Source organism: Python bivittatus, unplaced genomic scaffold (assembly GCF_059951505.1).
Source record: "Python bivittatus isolate LINGU-HERP-01145 unplaced genomic scaffold, Pbiv_v1 ctg000280_np1212, whole genome shotgun sequence".
NCBI classification, from domain to species: Eukaryota; Metazoa; Chordata; class Lepidosauria; order Squamata; family Pythonidae; genus Python; species Python bivittatus.
In genome coordinates, this window is record NW_028277066.1 from 856,911 (window position 1) to 881,157 (window position 24,247).

Here is a 24,247-nt window from a genome sequence, read left to right on the forward strand (position 1 = left end):
CAGTGTCATATATTTTTGCTGAATGCTCAGTCTGCCTTCTTTCTTGAGATCTCAACTAACATTACTGCATTTCCTGATTGTAATTTCTTGCTTATATTCTGAATGTGTTTTAGGCCTCTCAAGTTGCGTAGACCCACTTGCATACATATATTGCTCAAGGGTACCTTTTCTCAATGTGGACGTTATTTATTTTTTCTGGAAGGCTTCATGTTTTATGGTGAGATTGTAGTTTTCTTATACGTTTTAAAATTGTGAACCACCTGGACTAGTTTTGAACTTGGCGATATATAAGTACTGAAATAAATCAATACAACTTGCTATCCACCTGAAGTATTGGACTTCAGCTCCCAGTTGATATTTATCGAGTTCAAGCATCAGATCAGCCTTTTCTGGCTTGGAGATATTCAGAAGAAAGATCTCCAGGGAGTTCTAGGACCACAGGTTAGATTAGGAAGTTGAAAAAACATCCCAAAGGAAGGTATTGGCAAAACACTTCTGTGTTGTTTCCAAGAAAACCGCATAGATAGTATGTCCATTCAGTCAATGAATTCAACGTGGAGATTTTACTTTTAATTTTATCCAGGGGGAGTCTCCCCAAATCAGAGTATGGCCCTTTAAATTCTCATGCCCATCCTTCTGGGGTGGGTGGCCCAAACAATTTTAACCATCATCCCCATATTTTTTTGCCTAAAGAACCCGTGTCACATAACTTAGGATGTAAAATAGAGAAGATCAGAGGGAGAGGGCTTATTTCACCTTGGTGTTTACATTATTGTACAGTGTAAGGCATGTATTTTCTTTATAATAGAGTCTGAGAAGTGAAGCTATCTTCATTTTAGTTTAGGAAGAGCCTTCTTAATCCATTAAATTGCTGCACGTTTGTGACTAAAGTTTGATCTGAACATTGTAATTATAGAGTGCAAGTGAAAAATAGGTTATGTACCTCTTCAGCTTTTGTTTAGGAAATTACTGGAGAGCAGTGAACCTCTTTTCTATTGATAGAAACCGTCATGTTATTTGTCTGGGCTTTCTTCCTCAAATAGGAATTGTCCTTAATTGTTTGGTGGTAGTGTACTTTTTGGAGCACTGTGGACAAATCTGATACCAGCAGCATTTTTAGCAATATGGATAAGGGGTTTAGTTGAAAAGAAGATAGCAGACATTATGCAAAAAGGAAAGGAAAGGTTAGAAATGGATGTTTTATTCATGTTCACAAATTCACACATTATAGTAACCTTAATATATTTTGCTGTTACTGATTGGAGTTAATATTCATAATGTGGTTTGCTTGTTTATGGCTTAAAGCAGGGATGAGCCACTTTTCTCATCTGAGGGAAAGTTGTATTGGGGAGATACTCCTACTGAGCCACTGTGGTCTATAAGCCATAGTTTATTGTATGAATCCAGCCAATTGTTCAGTAAACTATGTTTAAACAAACCATAACTTAGTACAACGTGTAAGCCTGGCTATTTCACAGAGGGCACTCTAATCTGTTTTTTTAATAGTGATCTTATTAAACATTACAATTAAAAAGGTAAAAACTAATACAAACTAAGGAAAATAAAAGAAAAAAGAGTAGGAAGTGCAGAAAATAAAAAGTAGAAAAGTAGAAAAGAAAAAATAAGAACATAGTAAAGAAAAAGAAAAGAAATATATAAAGAAATGACTTCCCCCTTCATCAAAACAATTTTAGTAACTTAACATCCTTCTCTTAAAATACAACAAATGATCTCATCTTCCCATATCCCATCTCTAATCTATAAACAAATCCTTAAAGCCTCGTTGTTTCAGTCCTGCAAAAGTCTATTAAGGGTTACTGGAGATAACAATATATCTATATTAACCTGATCAGATAAACCAACTTTATAGTCCTTCCTTTTACTTTTAACGATCTTTAATCCCTTCAAATAATGCCCTAGAACTTGATTTCTTTTCATTTTTTCTTTGTCCCTTCTCACAAAATTCTTCAAAACTTTAACAAGTCTCTTTTGTAAATCCAATATTGGAAAGTTATCCAGGTCACTCTTTTGGTTTGTTATTTATATATCCCTTTTAACTATTAAGACATCAGCCAGTTTCATTTATATATCCAGTGTGGCATCTTTTTCCATATCATTCTTGTGGCCTATCATTTTTAAATCCACTTTCAGATCAGTTTTAGTCTTGTCTAGTAAAACGTGTTCCTCTTCCATGACATCTTTTAAAAACAGTCTGCCTATAATGGCAGACACCCTTAAAATTAACTTCTGGTCCATTATTCACAAATATCCCTCAGTATGTCTAATGTTGAAGTATTTTGCTCCATTCTGCATTAATAAGACAAATTTAAGCATTCTTCTTGTTTAATTGTAATCTTTAATTCCTTCTGGTTCCCTGTAGTGTCCAACCTAAAAAGTCCCATCCTATCATGTTTTTTTTTTTTTTTTAAGAATTCAAAACAGCAGCATTTTCCCATGGGAAGGATTCTTATAATTAATTTCAAAATCTTATTTCAAATCCATCTGGACCCTTAGCCTGTTTATAACTTTCCAAAATCAATGTTCTAATCACCCTTCTGCTGATTACTCAAAAAAAAAAAAAAGATTTTTTTAAGTCCTTAAACCTGTATTTAAAAGTTCTTTCACCAAGTATTGAAGTAGACTCACCTGGTGCTGTAAAAAACTTGCTGTTTCAAAGGTTCCTAATAGCTGAAAAGTAGTTAATAAGCAATTTCCAAAAGTGATTAGAAAAAGAAGTATGCGAACCCTGTGTCTATAAAGGCACCAACCATGTTTTGGGCAAAGATGGCGTTCCCTCATCTCCAGAGCTCTAAACCCACTGGAGACTGCTGTTTTGCACTCTCCTCGTGCGCAGCAAGTGTCTGGAGCACCTGTGGGTGATCCCAAATCCTCTCCTTCTCTGGAGAGGAATTCTGAATTGCTGGTCCACTCGCGGCCCTTAATTCTGCCACCACTGAGAGTGGAGTCATCTTCAGTTTGCCATTTTTTCCCTGGAAGCCAGAGGGCACTATAATCTGGATTAAATTTTGATCAGCCTAAAACAAACAAAAAAAGTGCCATGATACTGCCTAGAAAGAAAACTTTTGCCCATCTAGTTTATTCCTAAGAAGCCATGATTTTGTCCTGGCTTGTTTCGGAAAAACAAAGCTCTAAGTTTGCATGTCATGATACATTGCAGCTTCTGCTATTTCCTTAGCTGTTTCTTCTGGCTGGGGAAGAAGCAGAGTCCTCAAGCCTAGCTTAGTCACAATAAATCAGGATTTCCCAAAACTATGGCTTATATGTTATGCAAACCCAATTACAGGGAACAAGCAGTTGAAATTTGTACCTGTTACTTTTCAATGTTTTTATACAAGCAGAGTCTATTTTGAGCTTTGTGTATTTCATATTTATACTTCAGTGTTGAACAAATGATAAACTTTTGGAATTCAAAAGTTTATCTTCTTTCAAGAACAAATGGCTTTTTTTGAGCGCTGACTCCTTGAAAGAATCACTGACCTTATTGCAGACTTTCTATTTTTGAAATTAGAGGATTCTTCAAACAAAACATTGACAACTACTTTGATCTTAATCTGAGAAATCTGTTCTTTGGACTTGGTGTGTTCTGAAGGCTACGGCCATGGAGGAGAAGAGAGATACTATAATAATACTTTATGTACCTCTGTTGGATCATGTGTTACGTGTATTTTTTTTTTTTAATTCACAATGTGATTAAGTTCAGCCCAGCTGGGAAGCAACACAAAGTTGACCTTGGCTGATCTCAGCAAAGCAGAAGAGGACCAGAACTGTGTGTGTATACTTGAATGGGAGATTCCCAAGAAATCCCATCATTGTAAACTAGAATTGTAAACGGGAAAAAAGACATTCAGAAGAAAGACAGTGGTAACCCATTTCCATGTTGTTGATTGGAAAACAGTATTGATTTGTCCATGAAATCACCAAGGGTCAAGCTCCACTTGAAGGAATTTCTCTAAATTCTGAGGGCATATTTCAGGATGCCAGTATGAACCAGCTAATTCATTGTAAAATGTTTAAATAAATTTGCTTATATGATACACTAGGATTTAGAAGTCCAGAGAAGGGAAGAGTCTGAGAACCATTGCTTTAGACTGGGCTTAAGATTTTAGAGGATTACAGTATAGGTATATTGCACACCATTTTAAGGCTAGTCCCTTCCCATTTTGCTGAACCCTGGATTTCTATTCCTAAAGAACCAAGAAGAAAGTTAAGAATGAATGTGTGTACCGGATGTTTATTAATATGTAAAAACTTATCAGAACCAGTGCAGAAGGGCATGTGTTTTAACATGTGTTATCACATGCTTCTGTTTGCTTGAGATACAGCATAAGAGGTTGAGGCCAACTTGATCTGCTACCCTGGGTGTGTTTACTCAGAAGTGCACTTTCAAAACAGAAGCTTGAACCATTGTTGTATCTGTAAGCAGATGCTCTTTACAGAGCTGGTTTTCAGTGTGGGAAAGAGGGTAGTCAGAGAAGAAATACCACAAAAAGGAGGAGATTTGAAAGGTAATTTGGGTACCAAACCTTGACAGTGTCATTTCATTAGCAGACTTCAAAACTGATGCCATACCTTTGTATCTGTACTTCATTTATACCTCTATATTAAGTCTTCCATAATCCTTATTATATTAACTTGTAATAATCACGTGGAATAATCTGTCATTTAAACTGACAAATAGTCAGGCAGCCTAGTCAGACAATTCCTTCATTTCCTGTCCATATGGAGCTTTATCTGTTTTGTTTTCATTTTGTGTTTATCCTCATTTTGGGGAGGGGGGAGAATAGGAATCTGTAGGGAAATATGTGGGTTAGGGTTGACTGTAAAAGCTAGAAAATGTAGTGGCAGACTCCCAGGAAAGCTTTGATGGGAGTCAAAATGTAAGCATCAGCTCCTGACCTTGACTGTCTTCTCCTAGACCATGTCTAGTCTCTCTTCCTTGTTTTTAACAAAAAATATTTCTCGTGTTTTTAGGGTTTTCTCATTTTAGTGAGCACTTTAATTGTACTTGACTGATTTCCAGCAATGAGATCAGTGGGGATTATTTCTAAACAGATTTCCAGAGCTCTAAAGGATGTGTTTTATTATATTTTACTGTTAATTTGAAAAAGAAGGAAACCCCACAAACACATACATATCAAGTACATTCAAGCTAAACCTAGATATTTACACTGTTCATGTGATACAGTCAAAAGCTAAGTTAGCTCATGTTATAAAAGAAAGGAAAATTAAGCAGATGAAGTAGTTTATGCGGTCCAAATTTCTTAAGTATTCCTTTCAGTCAGTGGAAAATACTCAGATAAAGAAAGAGAAATAAGATCTTCAGACCATTGTATGTATGAATGACAGAATGAATATCCCTCGAGCCATGTTGTATCAATCACGTTATGTACACCATGACAGCTTGCGATAGCCATTACTATTATCCACCTATTAATTTAAAAGTAGACAATCATCTACAAAAACCAGTGACTCCCAAAACAAAATTAACATACGAAATAATTCTCATCCACAAGGAATTCATTATAGCACATACCTTGCATTTTGAGCATCATTGGAACCTGCAGTTCTCTCTAAAAATGTTCATTAGTATCCAGTACACATGAAACAAGGGGGACAGCCTCGCAAACAGCAAGAGCAACTCATCTAATCAGGAGGTTAAATCTCAGGGCATCGCCTGACCCAGAGTTCTTAGTTTATTGGGGAGCAACAAACCAGAAGACCCCAGTTTGGTTAAGATACCAGCATTGGTCTTTGGAGTAAATTGGGATTCTCTAGAATTTAGACTTACCTTTGTATAATGACCAGTACCAATTTTAGGAGAATGTCATTTAATCATTTAATTTTGCTGCTTAAATGTTATTTTAGGATGAAGCCTATTCATAAGCAACCCACTGATGCAGTTTAATTACAGAATGCTCTTTTGTCCTTTCAGCGTTCAGCGTAAACTAACTGACAATCTGAATAGCATCCGAAATTTATCAGAGGAGTTTATTATTAATTGGTAAGTTTACAGATACTTAATGCCCAGCAGAGTCCTTTTCATTTTCCAGATTTGCATTTTTCAAAATCCTGCTAATTTTATGCCACTTTGTGGCCATTTGCTTATCTGGTTTAACTTCCTTTGTATTTATTGATTTTTAATTGTTTGATTCTACCTGTAGACTACCGTGGAAATGTGATGAAAGGGCACAATAAAAATACAAAGCAATGAAATAATTGCTTCTTTAACCTTTCAAATATTAGTTCTGAAGTGTCCGGGGGTGTACAGCAGTAGAATGTGAATATTGCCATCATATATATTTGTTGCTGCAATATATGGCTTTTAATGAAAGATTTCAGAAGGGTACATCATCTCCCTCTTTTCTTTCAGCACTTATTTCTTCACAAGTTGAGCATTTTCGTATGATCAGGAAAGCAGCAGTCTGGAGCAGGATTAATTTTTTCCTTTTGTTCTTTAACCAAGCCAGGTTTGTGTGGAACCATGATTCCATTCAGTTGCTAACTAGGAAAGATCCATATAGGCCGTGCCTATAAATCTCTCCCTCTTCCCTCCTGTCTCTCAGACAATGCTGACCTGAAGTTCTCCCTTGCCTTGCATGAAGGATAGATTGGCCTCAGTTAACCAGGGCAGTCCAGTATGCTAATAGTTGTGGTCACTGTGTTTGTGATGCAACTTAGAATGTCACTGGGGAAGATTCACTCCATTCTTCTGTCATTTTGTTCTTTGTCCCAATGAGAACCACGGCAGAAATGCCTGTAATAATGACCTCCCCCAATTTCTAAAATCCTACTTTCCTAGCACTTGGGACTCAGTGTATACCCTGCTGCATATAAAGATCAGAATACCTTCTCCAGATTTGATTGACTTTATGCTAGGAAAATGTTCTCAAAAGGTGCTTCACACATCACACAATATCATGTTTTGTTGAATAAACTGCAGTTGGATAAGTTGATATAACCCATAAGATAAATCATGATTTACAAATTGGTAATGGCTGATCCACGTGAAACACTAAGGCAAAATTAAACAAGCTACGTTACAGTTTAATATCGTTGGTAAATCAGACCAAAAACTTCAAAAAAGGAATGTTATTGGAACTAACCAGTTCACTGGAACATTAAGAACACTTCTCAAGCTTGAGTTATATAACTGATCACCAACTTGTGAAATGATTGTCTTTGAGTTGACTTTGGTTTCTAACACCGTGTTAAACAGTCTCCGTGATTCCCAGTTGTGGCTTTGCTGGATTGTAGGTAAGATCCAGCAATATTAGAGGTCATTGAATCTCCACACCCACTTTAGAATTGTGTATCAGCAGCATTAAAATTTAATTGAGCATTATGGCAGTTGGATTTAATTAGGGATTGAATTGACCAGAATGCAAGGAGCTACTTTAAGTATGTCCAAGAAATAAAATGCTTTTTTTTTTTTTTTTTACTTTTAGTCTTTAATAGCAGACTCCTATATGGCATTAGAAACTTATTTTAACCACCAAGAAAATTTAGAAGGGAATTACTTTGTAGTATCGGAAACAGTTGAGAAACAAGTCAAATTGGTGGTTGAATATATTGTAATTAGTCTTTAAAGGCATTATGCAAATCATTTTTTTCAGAACAGATTCAGTGAGTCAGGTTCAGTTTTGAAGCCTGGGTTTTTAGAATTTGGAAGTGGTTTTTTTTTTTTTTACTTAGATTATATGTTAATTTTAAGAATGTTTTAATTCCTTTTATTATACATAGCCACCTTGGCAAGAGTTTTGACGTGAAAGATAGTCTATAAATATTTTAAATAAAACATAATAGAATTAATAAAGCTTGTGTCTAAATTTTATCACTAGAATTCTATATATGTCCTTTTGGCCTGTTGGGTGATTCAAAATTTTAATATTTATTTGCAAATAATAAATGTATTGCGCTCAATATCCACTGTCTGATCTGATCTGATCTATCTGATTTTGTCTTCCAGGTCTTCCCATGATATACAGTGCTGCAGAATTTTGAAAGCAAGGGTGAGGACCTTGGCTTGTAACTAGGCTCTGTCATGGTACGTGCATAGATTCTTTCAGGGCTGTGAAAGAAAAAGGACAGTTGAAGCACGAGAATCCAAGAGTGGCAACCCTTGGCTGCTTGCAGCAATCTTTCAAAGTTTGATTGTACTAAGAGATTACAACTCCTTCAGAAGATGACTTTGTTTTGATGCTAGCAAAAATGGATGAAGTTTCACTCTGTTCTGTTGAGGGCATCATAGAAAACTGTAGCTTGTAATGGAAGCAGTGAGTTGGGGAATTAAGTCACTGCTGTCCCTGGAAGGTTCATCCAGGTGAAGCTGCTTCACCTGCCCCTTTGCTTTATCTGATCAGACGGAGACTTTTGTCTGTGCCCCTGAACCCTTGTTTCCCATTCACAGAGAAATAAAGGGTGTTTAGTTCAACAGGACACACTTCCAGGATTCCTGATGTAAAATAAATGGTATCATTCAGCACAGCTAAAGCACTGGATTTCACTGGGTTCACACACTACACTAAGTTGTGGTTTGTTGAACCATTGCTTGTTGATGAAACCACCACTCGCTAGGTTTTGTATCCCATGCTAAGGCTCACCTGTGAATGAATGCAGAGGGTTTAGGGAGAAATCCTTCCTGGAGTGCAAACTCTGCTGAAGTATGAGTCAGTCATCCAAACAGTGCATGTCAGAAATCAAGCAACATTGAAAAGCACATCTGTACCCTCCTCCCAGACTCCTACAAAGACAATCTCACCCAGCCTGCTGCTCTCCCCAAGTCTGGCAGGGCGAGGGATAGGGACAGCAAGGAGGGGGGAAGTCAAGGAAGGCATATAGCTGAGCAAGGCTTCCCATCAGTTGTGTGCAGAGAGTGATTCACCAGGAGATTGTGTGCTGCGCTCTGCCTCAGTGGAGTGCTCCACAAAGGACAACCTGAGAAAGCAGTGGAGTGGTGTCCTTTTGTAAAATTCACAAACCATAAATCAGACAAACCACGGCTTGAAGTACTGCATGAACCCTGTTTCAAAGTTGGATTTAAATTCCATAGCGCCAGTTTTTGTACACGGGCCTACCCAAAAGGTTTGGTAGAGGAAGCATAAGAACGGAGTTTCAAAATGTAGTAACCAAGAATGAATCTTTGTGACTATTCAGTTAGTGGAAAAATGTAACTAGTATGTATGGGTGTATAACTCTGTTGACGTGAACAGAATGATTGGCTTGACCACTAAAATTAATAATTAATAATTCTCAGGATGAAGAGACTCATCATAGCCTTGAATGCATCCAAGCTAATCAGATCTTCCCCAGGAAGCAGCTGATCCGGGAGGATGAAAATCTCCAGGTCATCACTTGACTCTCCTTTGCTCTTGCAGCGTGACCCAATGGTGGTGCTGGTTTTAGTCTAGATCAGACAGCAGAACTTTGGTGTGCTTGATTTGGTTTGCACGTAGAAGTTTAAGCTTTTTGGTTGAAGCAGCAAGCTTGGTTGCAAAAGTTCTATATACTTAGAAGTTTTCTAGTAAACCAGTTGGTCATTGGTCTTTCTTCCTGCCATTAGAAATAAAACATTTGTAAGACCTCTGCCTGTGAACATTCCAGGTTTCTTGTTTGGGTCAAGTAGACCCTTTTGAAGACTGAGAAGATCATATATCCTTTGGACATATCCATCCTTTGGAATCACCCATTTCTTCTTAATGCATCCAATGTCCGTGAAATTTTCTCAAGATTGTTTTTTCCCCCATTAAAGTCCAGTAAATAGGAGTGCTGGGCTAGTTCCAACTAGCAAAATAACTCTTGGAGTTATTTTTATTTAGCTGGTTTTCATTCAGAGTAAAAAAGCAATTGGTCCATCCTTGCAATAAGATTCCTCTGTGTGGGAGGCCAAGTCGGATGTCTCTATTCTGCCCCCCACCAAGGTCTTGCTCTGAAATTTCTATAGTTGATGATAATTTAGGACAGCAAAATAATCTTGCTTTCTGGAATGGCTTGAAAGGCTCCTTATTGCTCCAGTGGCTGCCAAGCTGGGACCAAAAGTCATTTCTTCTAACCTGTACTTGGTTTGGTTGAGCATCTGTTACTAACATTCTCTTTTATGAGAATATTAGATAGGGAGTTGATATGAAAGACGAAGAGCAGTCACTATGCACAGATGCTCGTAGATGCTCTTGCAGGGCTCCACAGCTTTTTGGGCTGGTGGGTGCATTGGGCATTTTGGGGCAAAAGTTATATGGCCGCCGCACTTGGGGAGGCAGGCTCAAAACCCCACTTCCCAGAAGGCAGACTGGTGGAGTCGTTCTTCACCACCCCTGTGCCCTCACGACTGCTCTGTGTTCGTTCTTCTAACTTGTTTATAAGTGGTGGGAAGCTTTCAAGTAGAGCATTGGGTGCACTTCCTCTTATGTTTATATTCTGAACTGCCTCCAGAGTATGTAACAGGGCCCAAAAGCACCCAAGGGGTCAAGAGTTCCTTCCCCTACCCCAGAAATAAAGATTAGACTGCAATTGGTGCTTTGCTTCACAACATGGTAGGTTCCCTTTAATGCTTAGAAATTAAAATAATCTATTGATAATCAGGTGGGTCATGGAGCTAGTCTGAGGCCAAGGACAGAGCATTTGGGCCCTTTGAGGCCCATGGGCACCATGTTGCAGACTCAGGTCCCCTTGTTACAGCCTCTGCATAATAATATAGTTTACCCAGACACACGTGACTGTGGGGTCAGGTAACAATGAATATAGAAATGCCCCTGCCCCCTTTGGTTTCTGTCCCAGAGCCTTGAAACCCCATTTTAGGAAGTGTTTGCACGCACACACGTTTGTGTGTTTTGCTATTTCATGGTGACCATCTTATGTTCCTTCAAGGGGCATGGATTTCTGAGATAGACATCTTTGGCCTTGAGAGGCCACCATCCGCTTGTAAAGAAAACGGATCTCTCCGCTGTCTCTGCAGGTCCCGTTTCTTGAGCTTCATGGGGAGAGTACCGAGTTCGTTGGCCGAGCAGAGGATGCTGTCATTGCCCTGTCCAACTACAGGCTTCACATCAAATTTAAGGAGTCCATGGTGAATGTAAGTTGTCTCTTCTGAACCAGAAACTTGGTGGTGGTGGAAGTGGGAGAGGCGTGGGTAGATCCATTTGGGGCCAGGAACTGCACGTAGTCATCACAGCTCCTCCTCCTCCTGCTGTTACTTTTTGCCTCTAAGCACTGCAGTCAGTGCAGTGGCCCCGTGACACCCCTGAGAGATGTGGAGGCTGATGCTCTGAGTGTTTTTTCCAGACATAAAATTTTTTTCCCCAACACAAAGTTGATATATTGGAGAAACTTAACATTTAATTTTGCCCTTCCTCTTCTCCTAAAGCATGAAAAATCAGGCTGCTGGGGTACCACATGCAGAGGTACCTACTGTTGCTATATTCCGTGATGCTCATGAGTTCTACGTTAGATGTAGCAGTTCTGAAGCTGGCAGAGGTTTGGAATTGAGGAAGGGTGTTTGTTTCCCTTCAACTGTTCTGAAGAATGCAGCCTTCTCCTCCCTTTCTGCGTTCCAGCCGCTCCTCCCCTCAGTTTCTCTACTCGATTGCCTTAGCACCTTCGTGCACCAGCTTTTAAGGTTTCTTTCCTGCAGCTACAGGAGAGCGAACCTTTATTCTCTGCAGCTTCTGGCTCAGTTTCAAACTCATTTCTTACCTGTCCCTCTCTGGTTGCTGCTGCTGGTAAGAATGCTTGAGGTTGGTGAATGCGGCCTCTGGGTTTCTGTCTGTATGCTTCAGTACAGAGACCTGATAAGGAAGAATGCAGGCTGTTGCTTGAATGTGGAAGAGTCTGATTTGAATTGGCCCTTGACTATTTGTTGCTGCATATAATGAATCCCACTTGGGCTGGAACACAGGTGTTTTTCCCCCCGCTTTTTCCTCTTCTTTAAAAGAGGCAGCAGACGTGTGAGTCTGAGTTCTACTTCACCTGAAGAGCACTCAGCTCAGAACTGATCTCTGAGAAGCCCGGGCGACCATGGTTTCTCTCCCCTGTAAGATTTTGGGAAAGTTCTATTATTTGTGGCGCTTCATTCCATGGCAGCCAACTGTGGTGCCACCTGGCTGGGTGTGCCAGTGCGGAGAGGCGGGTGGAATTTTAAGTGATCTTACAGGTTCTTTTTAAAAACGGCTGATTTAGGACAAGAAGAGCATCGTTGTTGTGTTGTGTTGTGTTGTGTTGTGTTGTGTTGTATTTTATTTTATTTTATTTTATTTTATTTTATTTTATTTTATTTTATTTTATTTTATTTTATTTTATTTTATTTTATTTTATTTTATTTTATTTTATTTTAATCCTCATGCATATTCTCCTGGGGAAATGCGTGAGTCCCTTGTCGGCCAGCAAGTTAGAACAGTTCTCTTCGTTGGCAGCTGCGCACCTACAAAATATTACTCTGCTTTCTAGCCTATCACAAAGCTCTGAGTCATCCGAAAGATATGACCGTGAGAAGAAATAGAATCAGAACTATATCTTGGTCTTTAACTTAATCCAGGCCTCTGCATGAATGAATCCCCGACCTTGTTGTTTGAGCAGAGCTGCTGGAATGTTGTAAGCAGGCTGTGAAGTTTTGCCATGGGCAAAGCCGGTCCCCAAATCCTTGGGGGGGGGGGCAAAACCTGCAGGATCCTCCTTGCTCCTGCTTTGAGTCCTCCTCTTCCCTCCCCATCTCTAGCACCCCAGCTGACCTGCCATTTCTGGGCCACTTGGCCCATTCCCGAGCAAAGCTCTGAGCTGCACCCATCTCCTTCCTTTATTTTTTCAGAATGCTGACGGGGTGGGTGTGAGGCTCAGAAGCCTTTTCGGAAATAAAGCTGATGGTGGAGATTGGCTCTTTGCTGGGCAGCAGGCCTGGCTGCCATTTTATTCACCTGTTTTAATGAAGAGATTTTTTTTTTAAAAAGGAGGGGCATGTCAAGCAAGGCAGGAGTCAGACAGATCTCTGCTGCCTAGCTTGGAGCCTTCAGTCAGGGCAAACAAAAAAATTGCATCCATTCCATTCATATCTTAACATAGACACGTTTTGGCAGCTTTTTCTAGACCCCATCCTCCGTGGCACGCTCTCACATGATCAGCCACAGCCCAAGCGTGGCTGTAATCTTTCACCGTCTCTTATTTTCACATACAGGACCCTCATGCTAAGGCCATGATGTAGGATCATGTAATTAAACAAAAGATGTCCATGTTAAGCATTGGCTGGATCTTTCCTCTCTCTTTCCTTTGGGGCTGCGAGCTTGTTTTCATTTTAGCTGATTCCTGTCTCGTCTCTGATGTTCAGCTAGTCAGTTGCAAAATTAACCTCAGAAAGAACCCAAAGAGTCAAAATGTTTGTTTAGCAACTGACTGCATTCTAAATGAAGAACACAATTGCTGTTGACATGATAGTAAGTTATTGCTTGGCTATGCAAGAGAGCGTGCTTGGACTGGATACCTTCTCATATAATGTTAAATTATGTAATGTTAAATGAATTAATACTTTAATGTTGCATGGGAATTTCTGTAATGAGAGACCACAGACATCTATGGCAGAAGGTGGTAGTCCAAGAGCTCCAGCTGTGAGTGAGCTGGCATGTGCAACCCATCAAATTCCAAACCTGGGTTAACAAAACATAGAATTGCTATGTTCATATAACATGGCATGCCTAAACAAATCATACATTGGGTTAATGTGGCCTGGTTTACACAAAGTATAAAGATAATGGCTGGGTTCCCACAACACATTGAACCCCCATTAAACCACCATAATTTATTCAGTGATGATGGTTTTAGCTAGGCTAGCATTTGTGCAAATCTGGCCAACTAATTATTTGCTTGCAAACAGAAGACTAGGGTTGTATTAGTTTTTTATCTTTGTATTTTTGAACTTTAAATTATTATTAGTTTACATACATTTATTTGCAACCTTAGGTTTTAGCAAACTAAAATTATTATTAAAAAAAAGCAGAGGGAAGACTAGGGAGAGCTGTGATAGTTGTTTACAAAAAGCTGCTACGTGTAAGAGAGGTGTTGCCATTCTCTGTAGTAATCGGGGGCAGGACAAGGACCAGTGGGTTGAGATTTTGAGAAAGGAGATTCAAGTGATGTGGTCATGGAGATAGTCTTGAAGGGAAGATTCAGAAGCCATTACAGGGACTACAAGGGCAGAAGAATTCCTAAGCCCAGGGAAGAGAGGTACGTTGGGAGGAGGCTCCGGCTGCCTCCTCAATGGGTTACAAGAGGGAAGGAAGGTAAAACACAAGCAGACTTGCAAGACTGTTACTGTATACCCTATCTCAGTATTTCTCAGCCTCAGCAACTTTAAGATGTGTGGACTTCAATTCCCAGAATTCCCCAGCCATATCTTAAAGTTGCTGAGATTGAGAAACACTGGCCTATCTCAATGAAGTATAGTTATAGCCTTCCTGTGGAGTCGGTTTCTTGACCTGGTCTATCTTATAGGGGTGACAGGTGAACATTCAGAGACATTTCCTAACAGAAAAAACTGTTAAGGAATCAAACCAGCTGTAGGGAACTCTCCCCTATTAGCGGTATTCTCATGGGGCTGGACAGCCATCTATGAAAGATACTTGCACTGAGCAGGGAGCTAGTTAAGGTGATCTCTGTGGTTCCCTTCTGATTCTTGCATTCTGTAATTTTGTAATGCTTTGGTTCTAAGTACTGCAGCTGCAATTTTCAGTACTCTGGAGAGCACAGATCCCTTTTTTTAGTATTTTTATTGTGGAGCTAGCTGAACATAGCGAAATCCTTATTAAGTCTAATTATCTTGGTTAGCTTTTATCTCACAGCTTCACTGAAAATGGATCACCTAACTCCTTCCTTGGAATGCTGGATGAAATTTCTGAGTTGTCATTTCTGAACATCTTGTCCAGGCAGAAATTCATAACCCCAAATTCAATTCAGGAAATCCTCAGCTTAACGGACCTTGCTTTAGCAGACTTCAGCCATGAAAAAAACATGTCTATACATTGTAGGTTTCTATGGATGCATCAGTTCTCATTTGCCATTTTACACAAGCATAAAAGCTGTGAAATATATAAAATATGCATGTGTGAAATCCCATTCTGCTTTAATGGACCCCCCTTCCCTCCCATTAGCATGTTAAGTTTAATGGCCCCGGTGTTCATTTTGGGTTTGATAGTTATCTAGCTTGATGTAAGGTTTATATCTCGCAGCCTTTGATTTTTGCCTAATTTTGTTCTTTGTTTGCAATTCATTAGAGTGTCTGTAAATTTGCTGCTTTTGAGATCTCAGTAAGTAGAAAGTTGCTGTTTAGCATTTTTACTGCCGCACTTTTGCTTGGAATACAGTGAACATGTGCTGACCATGGCTTGCAACACGGGCAGGCATGCATGGATCATGTCAGAGCATGAAGTTCCCTCCTGTATAAATAAATACGTAAATAAAAGATTCAGCAGGCCAAGTGGCAAACTAATGGAATGGTGGCTTCTCTGAAGTGCTGACACGTCCGTCCTTCAGGATCAGTTGCATATTCAACAAGGATACTTTGTGCGTGCATGAAATTCGTTGTCTAAATGATGTCATTTGGAAACAATTGAGATGCTCCCAAAAGCTATGCATTTGGACTGGGTTTTATTCTGAGTAAGTCTTGGCTACAGTTCACTGAGTTTCAGAGGTTCAGATATGAAGTTTAATTACACCATAGCCTTTCTTCTCCCATTTGGTTTAATTTTAAAAATTTTTATTCCATTACTCATGGAGAATCATTTATTTCCCCCAAAGTAGCGCTTACCAGCCGTAGTACATAGCCAGTTCAGAAGCTTCTAATGTCTTTAGGAGATTGTTTATTTAATTACAGGTAGTTAACATTCCTAGAGATTGTTCTCTGTAAAATGGCAATGGTAAGCTTGACTAGTTTTGCATGCTCACTCATAACTAGTAATGTGATTGGTATGTATGTACCTACCCACCATGGTCCTCCCTTTTGGAGGATGTGACATTACGTAAGAGCAGAGAAAAGGAGTAAGAAATAATGAGTCAAAGAAATGAAAGGTATAAGATAAGAAAAAGAAAGGGAAACATGGCTAGATCTAGTTTATGTCACTATCATTAACTATCCCTTTCCGTAGCTTTTTGCAAGTGCAAACCATCCACGCTTCCACCACATCCATCTACTGCCTGCCCCACAGCTTTTTGTTCATTAATCTCACCTCTCTTGGAGGACCTCATCACCTTCATCCAGCCATGACTTTCTTAGCCTTCCCCTTCCCCTTCCCCTTTCCCTTTCCTTTCAAATAGTTTGTGATTATGTCTTCATTCATTCTCTGTTTGACAAACCACCTCCATTCATTCTCACTCGTGCTTTCATCCCAGCCCACTTTCAGGTTCATGTTTGCACCAAACATTCCATAATTCAAGTGTATTCTCTTTGTCATAAGCTTTCTTCAAATCATCAAATGTATGGTAAACTTTCTTACCTTAATGCATTTCTCAGTGGCCTCCAAGGAACAAAAATCCAATCTCTTCACCCTCTGCTCAGCATAGGGTCAGATTGTATTTCCCCAATATTGTCACCTCTTATGTCATTTCAGTCAGCATTTCACTCTTACTACCTTCCTTTTGTGTAAGGTAGGGGTACTCAACCTTTTTGGGCCTCTTTGAGAGTCTCTGAAACCTATAAACCCCTTCGCAGAAAAATTTATTTAAATGCACAAAATAATGAAAATAAAGTTGTATTTTTTTTCCCATCCACGTTCATGGGCTTCCTGAAATCTATCCACAGACCCTAAGTTAAGAACCTCTGGTGTAGGGGAGCAATCGTAGCGTTCTTCTAATCGTTGGGCACAGATGCGATCTTCACACATATGTTAAACGGGTCTTCCTAAGCAAACCACATCCATATTCTCCAGTTATAGCATCTATACCTGCAACGATTATTTTCAGTTTTCTCACAACCATGATTTCCTTTTCATCAATTTTTCTTTAGCATTTTACAATTTTAGCATTCATTTCAGTTCCACTCTTTGACATTTCACCGTCATTCTCATATAAATCTCTAAAATACTCCTCCCAGTTCACCCTTACTTCACTTTCATCCCGGCATGCAAGTTGTTTATTATTATTGTTTCCTTCTTTTTTCCTAGAGGCTCCTCTTCACCCATTTCCAAAAGGTTTACATTTTTTTTCTCTGAAAAATGGTTGATTCATATTGAAAGTTGCATTTTGCTAACCAATTCAGCAAATTGTTATTCGAAGGCTGGCACTAATTGTTACCTGCATGGTGTGTTTTGATTTGTGGTGGTTTTAAGCATGGAAATGGCTCGGGGAATGGATATAATGCTTGGCCAAAAGTCAGAATCCAGAGGAGCATGAAATGCCTTTCCTAGGAAGTAAATATGCCATTTTTATGGGGAGTAATGTGAACGGCATTAAAGAGGTTGTGCATAAAAGAGGCTGCTCAGAAGGAAGGAAAGTGAAACAGATGGAGACAAGGAACAGAGCAAGAGAAAACTGAGGGGGCAGTTGGAAACACTGAGTTGTAGGTGTCAAAGAGGCGTCTTTGAAAATGAGAGTCAGTATTAGGAAGAACAAGCCGAGAGAAGACTAGAATGTTTAGTTTAGGGAAACACATTATATGAAGCACTTGGCTTCTGAGTGCAGTTCATCTTCGTGGTTTACGGCCTGGCTATCTGTGGGACTGCCTCCTTCCCATGACATCAAACTGGCTGATCAGATCTAATGGAGTGGGCTCTCTACGTGTCCCCACAGTTAGAGATTGTTACCTACAGGGGCCACAGAAGCACACCTTTTCAGCCACTGCCCCTTTCTCTGGAATAGTATTTCCCTGCCCCACCCAAGCTATCTGAATGACCCCCCCCCCCTTGATTTTCAAAAAATCTGCAAGGATTTGGTTATTCCATCAACCCTGGGGGGAGGATTGCTGTGATTTTTCCTCTATTTGATTAATCAGGCCTGTTTCGGTTTGGAAAGCTTTGGTTCCCAGTCAGTGTATGGCGACATTGGTTTTTAATTTGATTGATTATAATCGATAAGGTTATATTAATTCTGCCTAATTTATCTGTTTTAACCCAAGTTATGGATATGGGGAATTGCATCCCACATAGAATCAGTTGATTGGAGCGGTCTGTAAGGTGTATAGATAAATAGATAAAGCAAGCCACAGTTTGATGAAGCAACTGTGACCTATGTGAGCCTGGTCTTTGGGAAAATCTCACCATATGTCTTTGGAGAAGTCAAGCAAAACTTTTTAACGCGGGGAAGTTTTGCAAAAGCTTCCTCAAGCTCCAACACTCTGTGTCCTTTGGTCATATGTACATAGGCTTTCTTAGTGTTCTCAGAGTACTTTTGAAGGTTAGTGAAGCAAGAACTATTTAAGAAAGACAGCTGACTGTCAGGAAGGCACCCGCCTCCCAGTCCCATGACAACTGGTGAAGCCGCGGGTTATCTGCGTGCAGTAATAAGAAAGAAACCTATAAAAATGGTTCTAACCTTTTGGTTGCAAAGGAGGCCAACAGACATGAAGACAATAAGGCCTGGCTTCACAGAGGAGCTCAGATAATTCAGATAATTGGCTTTTGCATGGAAACTCTCAATCCCTTATTGTTTTTCTGTCTTAGTGTGATATGTGTAAATGTGAGCATAGTGCCCCCCTCCCACTTTGCTGCCTGTTCCACCAGCAATGCTTCCATACCACCCTTGTGGCTCCAATTCTTTCCATACACAACTGATCTGCTTACCGGGTGCCCGAACAACGCAATGCCTTCCCAGTTTCTTCATGCCAGTTGCTTTTCCCCAAGGCACGCTTTGTCCTCCAGACATTCAGTGCTAGCAAGAGACAATGAAAAGTGTCCAGTGTGTAACAATTTGTAAAATTCCTCTCATTATGAGAATTGGAACTGGGTGATCATTTGCTGGTATCTGTTAGAAATGCTGTATTGAGGTCGAATGCTTTCCTCTTCAACCAGAAATTGAAGGCTGCTGTATGTGCTGCAATAGATGGCACCATTTCGGAAGAGGCTGTGATGTTGATGATGTCAAGGTTATCAAGAATGTGCTGATACTCTACTCTCTTGATGAAAGAAGGAATTATTTCCTGGTGGTTTGAGAATCAAATAAAAAGGGACAAAAAATCCTGCATAATCAGATCACAAAAGTAGAAAGGGGAGCTCTGTGTGTGTGCATGTGTATACACACACAATAACATACTGTTGCCACTGGAATCATACAAATGTTTTATTTTTAATTGGCCTATACCTGGATCTCAAGGAGTGGCACAATCAATACAACAATTTCAGTGGCCGCTATAAAAAAAAAATAAAAATCCATGCTTCCGTGTAACCTAAGTAAACATACTGACACTTTCAAGCAGCAGCCAGGAAGATTATAAATAATGAGGTCTAAACCTGGTGCCAACATAAAGTCAGTGCCCGTGCAACTATACCAGTGTTGTCCAAACTTGGCCACTTTAAGATGAGTGGACTTCAACTCCCAGAATTCCCCAGCCAGCATGTTTGGACAACACTGAACTATACCAACCAGAAGAGAGGGTTTGGTAGTCAGGGAATGACAGGTGAGAAACCTGCCCTAGCGTATTGCAGCTCCAGGTGGGGAGATAGAGAGGAGAGTCCCCAAAGCAGAGCTTAAGCCTTGGACAGGCAGATGTGCAGAGGCCGTCCCTCGAATACCAAGATCCAAGTTTGTTTATTTTTATTTATTATTAAATTTATAGAGCCACCCAGCTCACTGGGTGGGTTCCAAAGTTAAATTGCTGTGTGCATCAAACAACCTCGTTCCTTATGACCAAATTCAGATAAGTGTGCTAGAACTCAGTTCAGGTCTTTTGAAGCTGACGTTTCGGAGTTCTGTGAGCAATTTCCCCTCTGCGTTCTTTGTCAGCAGCGGCGTTCTTGCCAGAGTCAGCCTCAACTGGTCTGCCTTGACCGTTTTAACTCGAATGCATTCCTGAAGATAGTCAAAAGGGTCAAGACGTCGTGCTTCCCTGTCTGAAAGTTTACTGTATAAAAAACATTTGCAGCTGTACAGTAGAATTGAATGCAACACCATTTCATCAAGGTGAATTTTAGATCAAGACGAGAAATGTGGCTGTATGCCATATTATTGCTTCACTATTTCATGATTTAACCTCAGATGCTTGGAGGGAAATACTAAGAGGAATTGCCGAAGTGAGTAATGTATCATTCCAAGGCTTCAACGGTCTAATAAATCCTTGTGAGAAAATGGATGTTAGCCTTTTGGAGTAAGCTTATGTAATCTCTTCAATCACAGGTTCCATTGCAGCTTATAGAAAACGTGGAATGTCGGGATATTTTCCAGCTTCATTTGACTTGCAAAGATTGCAAAGTTATCAGGTATGTGCCCACAATCTGTATTTCATGTTAGTATGACCTCCCCTCCCTAAAATAAATATAATTGCCTTTTAAATCATTATGAATTATCCTTTAATAGTAAAGTTTCCTCCCAACTCCAGACTTCATGGTACCAGCAAAATATTGGCAGAGTAAAGTTTGAATTTATCAGTTGATGGCATTGGAATATCAGAAATAATAGATCACTTATTTATCCGTCATTATGAACGCGGCTGTAGGTTTGGCCTGAGCGTAATTGACCTTTTGGATTCATTTTGCTGCCAATGGGAGATGCTACGTTTGCATTATTTCAGACCTTTCATTTCAGACCCATTTTTTCTTCGTGCAAATGATTTCACGATTTTGTGATTTCTATGGCCGAAGCAACCACTGGGGCTACATTGAAGTTTCAATGCTGCATCCAGTGACCCAACAATTTGGACACTTAAATATAATCCTGATAATATTGACAAAGGTGAATGAAGACTGTGTTTTAATTGGAAATGCAATTTATGAGGAAAAGGTGTATGAAAAGGTCCCCCCCAAATTTATAATTCCCAGATATATAGCTTTGTTCGGTCTGTTGATTTATGCCTTGGTACAAAAAATGTTGATTAGCTTTGATTAAAAATATTTAGGCATCATGGCTTGAGTTATATCATCCTTCCACAGCCTGGATGCTGTCCAGACTGTAAAGTTCAGTTCATGAATTCTCACTAATGATGGGGCTGGCTGAGGAATGCAGGGAGTTGAATTCCACACATCTGGATGGGGGCCCGGGGAGGGGAAGGCTGGGTGATATAAGATGTTACACGAAAAACCAAGCACAGATCGGATGGCCCCAGGCCGATGATGCTACCTTGCATTTTTTAACTCATCAATGTGGGATTCACCTGTCAGAAAATAAATATGCAGGCCAACTTAGAAAGTTGAACATCAATAGATACTTCTTTCTGGTCTGCTTTGACCTTAACCTTAACCTTCCATTTAATTCTGTGGCTTGGATTTTTCTGAAGGAAAGTTAAACAATTCTTGCCTCTCATTGGTTTCTGTATTTGTTTCTTTGCAGGTGCCAGTTCTCTACTTTTGAGCAATGTCAAGAGTGGCTTAAGCGGCTGAACAATGCTATCCGCCCCCCTTCAAAGATAGAGGATCTTTTTTCCTTTGCTTACCATGCCTGGTGTATGGAGGTGTATGCTAGTGAAAAGGAGCAACATGGGGATTTGTGCAGGCCAGGTAGGTTTCAGCTTTGGCTTACACAGCAACAGAGCAGGAAGTAACAAACGACAGTGGTTGAAACAGAATGATTGTGAGGCCACCTTCCCTGGTTGTCTTGGGTACTTTTTCAGTTTGGTGATCTGTAAAATTAGTTCCTTGCCTCTTGAAAATAATTTGGATCATATTTTTGTATAAAGGAGACTTTGGGATGGAACAGTTGAATTGATGACTATTTGAAGATAGCTTTGCACATGACAAGAATGTTTTGGCATTGTGGAGCATCAGCTGGTGCGTGATTTGTTGCAAGATTAGTATTTGCATTGTGCTTCCTACATGACATTATCCCATACAGGATTGTTCTGCATCATTTCAGAGGTCAATGCAGGAAATAGACGATAGGTTAATATTTGTATGTTTTGTCTTTACAGAGTATTGTGTTTGCTGTTATGCAGGATTAATAAGTTTTTCTTTGCAATATTATTCAAAGAACTGGAAAACCAGCTAGAATAATGGGCTATGAGTAAAGATGAACACTAAATTCTGTAAAGGAATTTTCTGCTATTACTAAGTCCATTGGGGAATATCTCACTGTACAAAACAAACACGTGTTTTCTGTTTGCTTCCTGTCGTCTCCTGTCGTACCTAGGAGAACATGTGACTTCGAGGTTCAAAAACGAGGTGGAACGGATGGGTTTTGATATGAACAATGCCTGGCGGATCTCCAATATCAACGAGAAGTACAAGTAAGCTCTTTAGATGTTCGTAGACACTTGCCCATCAGAAAGCCATCTGCTTTTGTGGAAGCCAACATTTCAGGGCAAGCTGTACATGGACCTAGCTGTGATCATATGCCAATGCTGCTAATTATTTGAAGCAGCTTGACATTTTGGAACAGCTTTAAAGTTTCCAAAGGCAGATTGAAGGAGCCTGGCACTCACTTGTTCTATCAGCATTTATAAGTGAATCAATGAAAAGATGGATGCAACTATCTCTCTCTCCTTTCTGGCCTCAAAAGGCTACTGAGACTTTTGACACCAGCTACATCGAATGGGTTCACATGTTGCTTTTAGCCATAATATGGTTTGTTTTGTTTCAGTATCTGTGAGAACCCAACAAGTTAGATTTCATGAGTTATGGCTTAGCCAAATCTATTCAATATATCATGGGTAAGAAACCGTAGCGTGGCACAGTGAAAAACAGTAAGAACCACAACGGCTTTTCCCAGATGAGAGTTCCATTCTGAGGCTGAGGAAGTGGTGCTATAAAGGACTGTAGGGAAGGGAAGGGAAGGGAAGGGAAAGATACAGCTGAGTTTTTTACGGTCATCTATTTATTGAGAATAAACCAGTATGTTACTGTAATTTTACGATCTTTGGACCTGCAGTGTTGCCCTGCGATGCGCAGCAGCAAGTGGTACATAGCGTAGCCTGAAGTGGCTCATTTGCCCGTATGCCTTTTCCCAAAGCCATTACATTTACACCTTTTGCTTGTTAATTTCTAGTGGTGCAAATCTGGCATTTTTTTTCAAAAAAGAAAGCAATTGCTAGGTGAGTCAGCGAGGGTCATGCCTTGCTCTCTCTTAATGGCCGTATGCGCACCTTGTGTTTTTATACAGTGGGGCAAAAAAGTATTTAGTCAGCCACCAATTGTGCAAGTTCTCCCACTTAAAAAGATGAGAGAGGCCTGTAATTTTCATCATAGGTATACCTCAACTATGAGAGACAAAATGGGGGAAAAAATCCAGAAAATCACATTGTCTGATTTTTAAAGAATTTATTTGCAAATCATGGTGGAAAATAAGTATTTGGTCAATATCAAAAGTTCATCTCAATACTTTGTTATATATCCTTTGTTGGCAATGACAGAGGTCAAACATTTTCTGTAAGTCTTCACAAGGTTTTCACACACTGTTGCTGGTATTTTGGCCCATTCCTCCATGCAGATCTCCTCTAGAGCAGTGACGTTTTGGGGCTGTCACTGGGCAACATGGACTTTCAACTCCCTCCAAAGGTTTTCCATGGGGCTGAGATCTGGAGACTGGCTAGGCCACTCCAGGACCTTGAAATGCTTCTTACGAAGCCACTCCTTCGTTGCCCGGGCGGTGTGTTTGGGATCATTGTCATGCTGAAAGACCCAGCCACGTTTCATCTTCAATGCCCTTGCTGATGGAAGGTGGTGTTCACTCAAAATCTCACGATACATGGCCCCATTCATTCTTTCCTTTACACGGATCAGTCGTCCTGGTCCCTTTGCAGAAAAACAGCCCCAAAGCATGATGTTTCCACCCCCATGCTTCACAGTAGGTATGGTGTTCTTTGGATGCAACTCGGCATTCTCTCTCCTCCAAACACAACGAGTTGAGACCAAAACGTTCTACTTTGGTTTCATCTGACCATATGACATTCTCCCAATCCTCTTCTGGATCATCCAAATGCTCTCTAGCAAACTTCAGACAGGCCCGGACATGTACTGGCTTAAGCAGGGGGACACATCTGGCATTGCAGGATTTGAGTCCCTGGCGGCGTAGTGCGTTACTGATGGTAGCTTTTGTTACTTTGGTCCCAGCTCTCTGCAGGTCATTCACTAGGTCCCCCCGTGTGGTTCTGGGATTTTTGCTCACCATTCTTGTGATCATT

General features: G+C 40.1%; 1 protein-coding gene across 1 annotated transcript in view; it reads left to right on the forward strand.

Moving 5' to 3' along the window:
• MTMR3 (myotubularin related protein 3) overlaps window positions 1-24,247 on the forward strand; it is a gene marked incomplete at its 5' end in the record, with an annotated part of 61,212 nt that overhangs the window by 13,282 nt on the left and 23,683 nt on the right. The window contains 7 exons of the mRNA XM_088143159.1: window positions 5,954-6,022; window positions 7,988-8,030; window positions 9,275-9,364; window positions 10,970-11,086; window positions 20,314-20,396; window positions 21,463-21,629; window positions 22,258-22,354. Of these exons, the coding sequence (XP_087999285.1) occupies window positions 5,954-6,022; window positions 7,988-8,030; window positions 9,275-9,364; window positions 10,970-11,086; window positions 20,314-20,396; window positions 21,463-21,629; window positions 22,258-22,354 (666 nt within the window). The remainder of the gene's footprint in view (window positions 1-5,953; window positions 6,023-7,987; window positions 8,031-9,274; window positions 9,365-10,969; window positions 11,087-20,313; window positions 20,397-21,462; window positions 21,630-22,257; window positions 22,355-24,247) is intronic.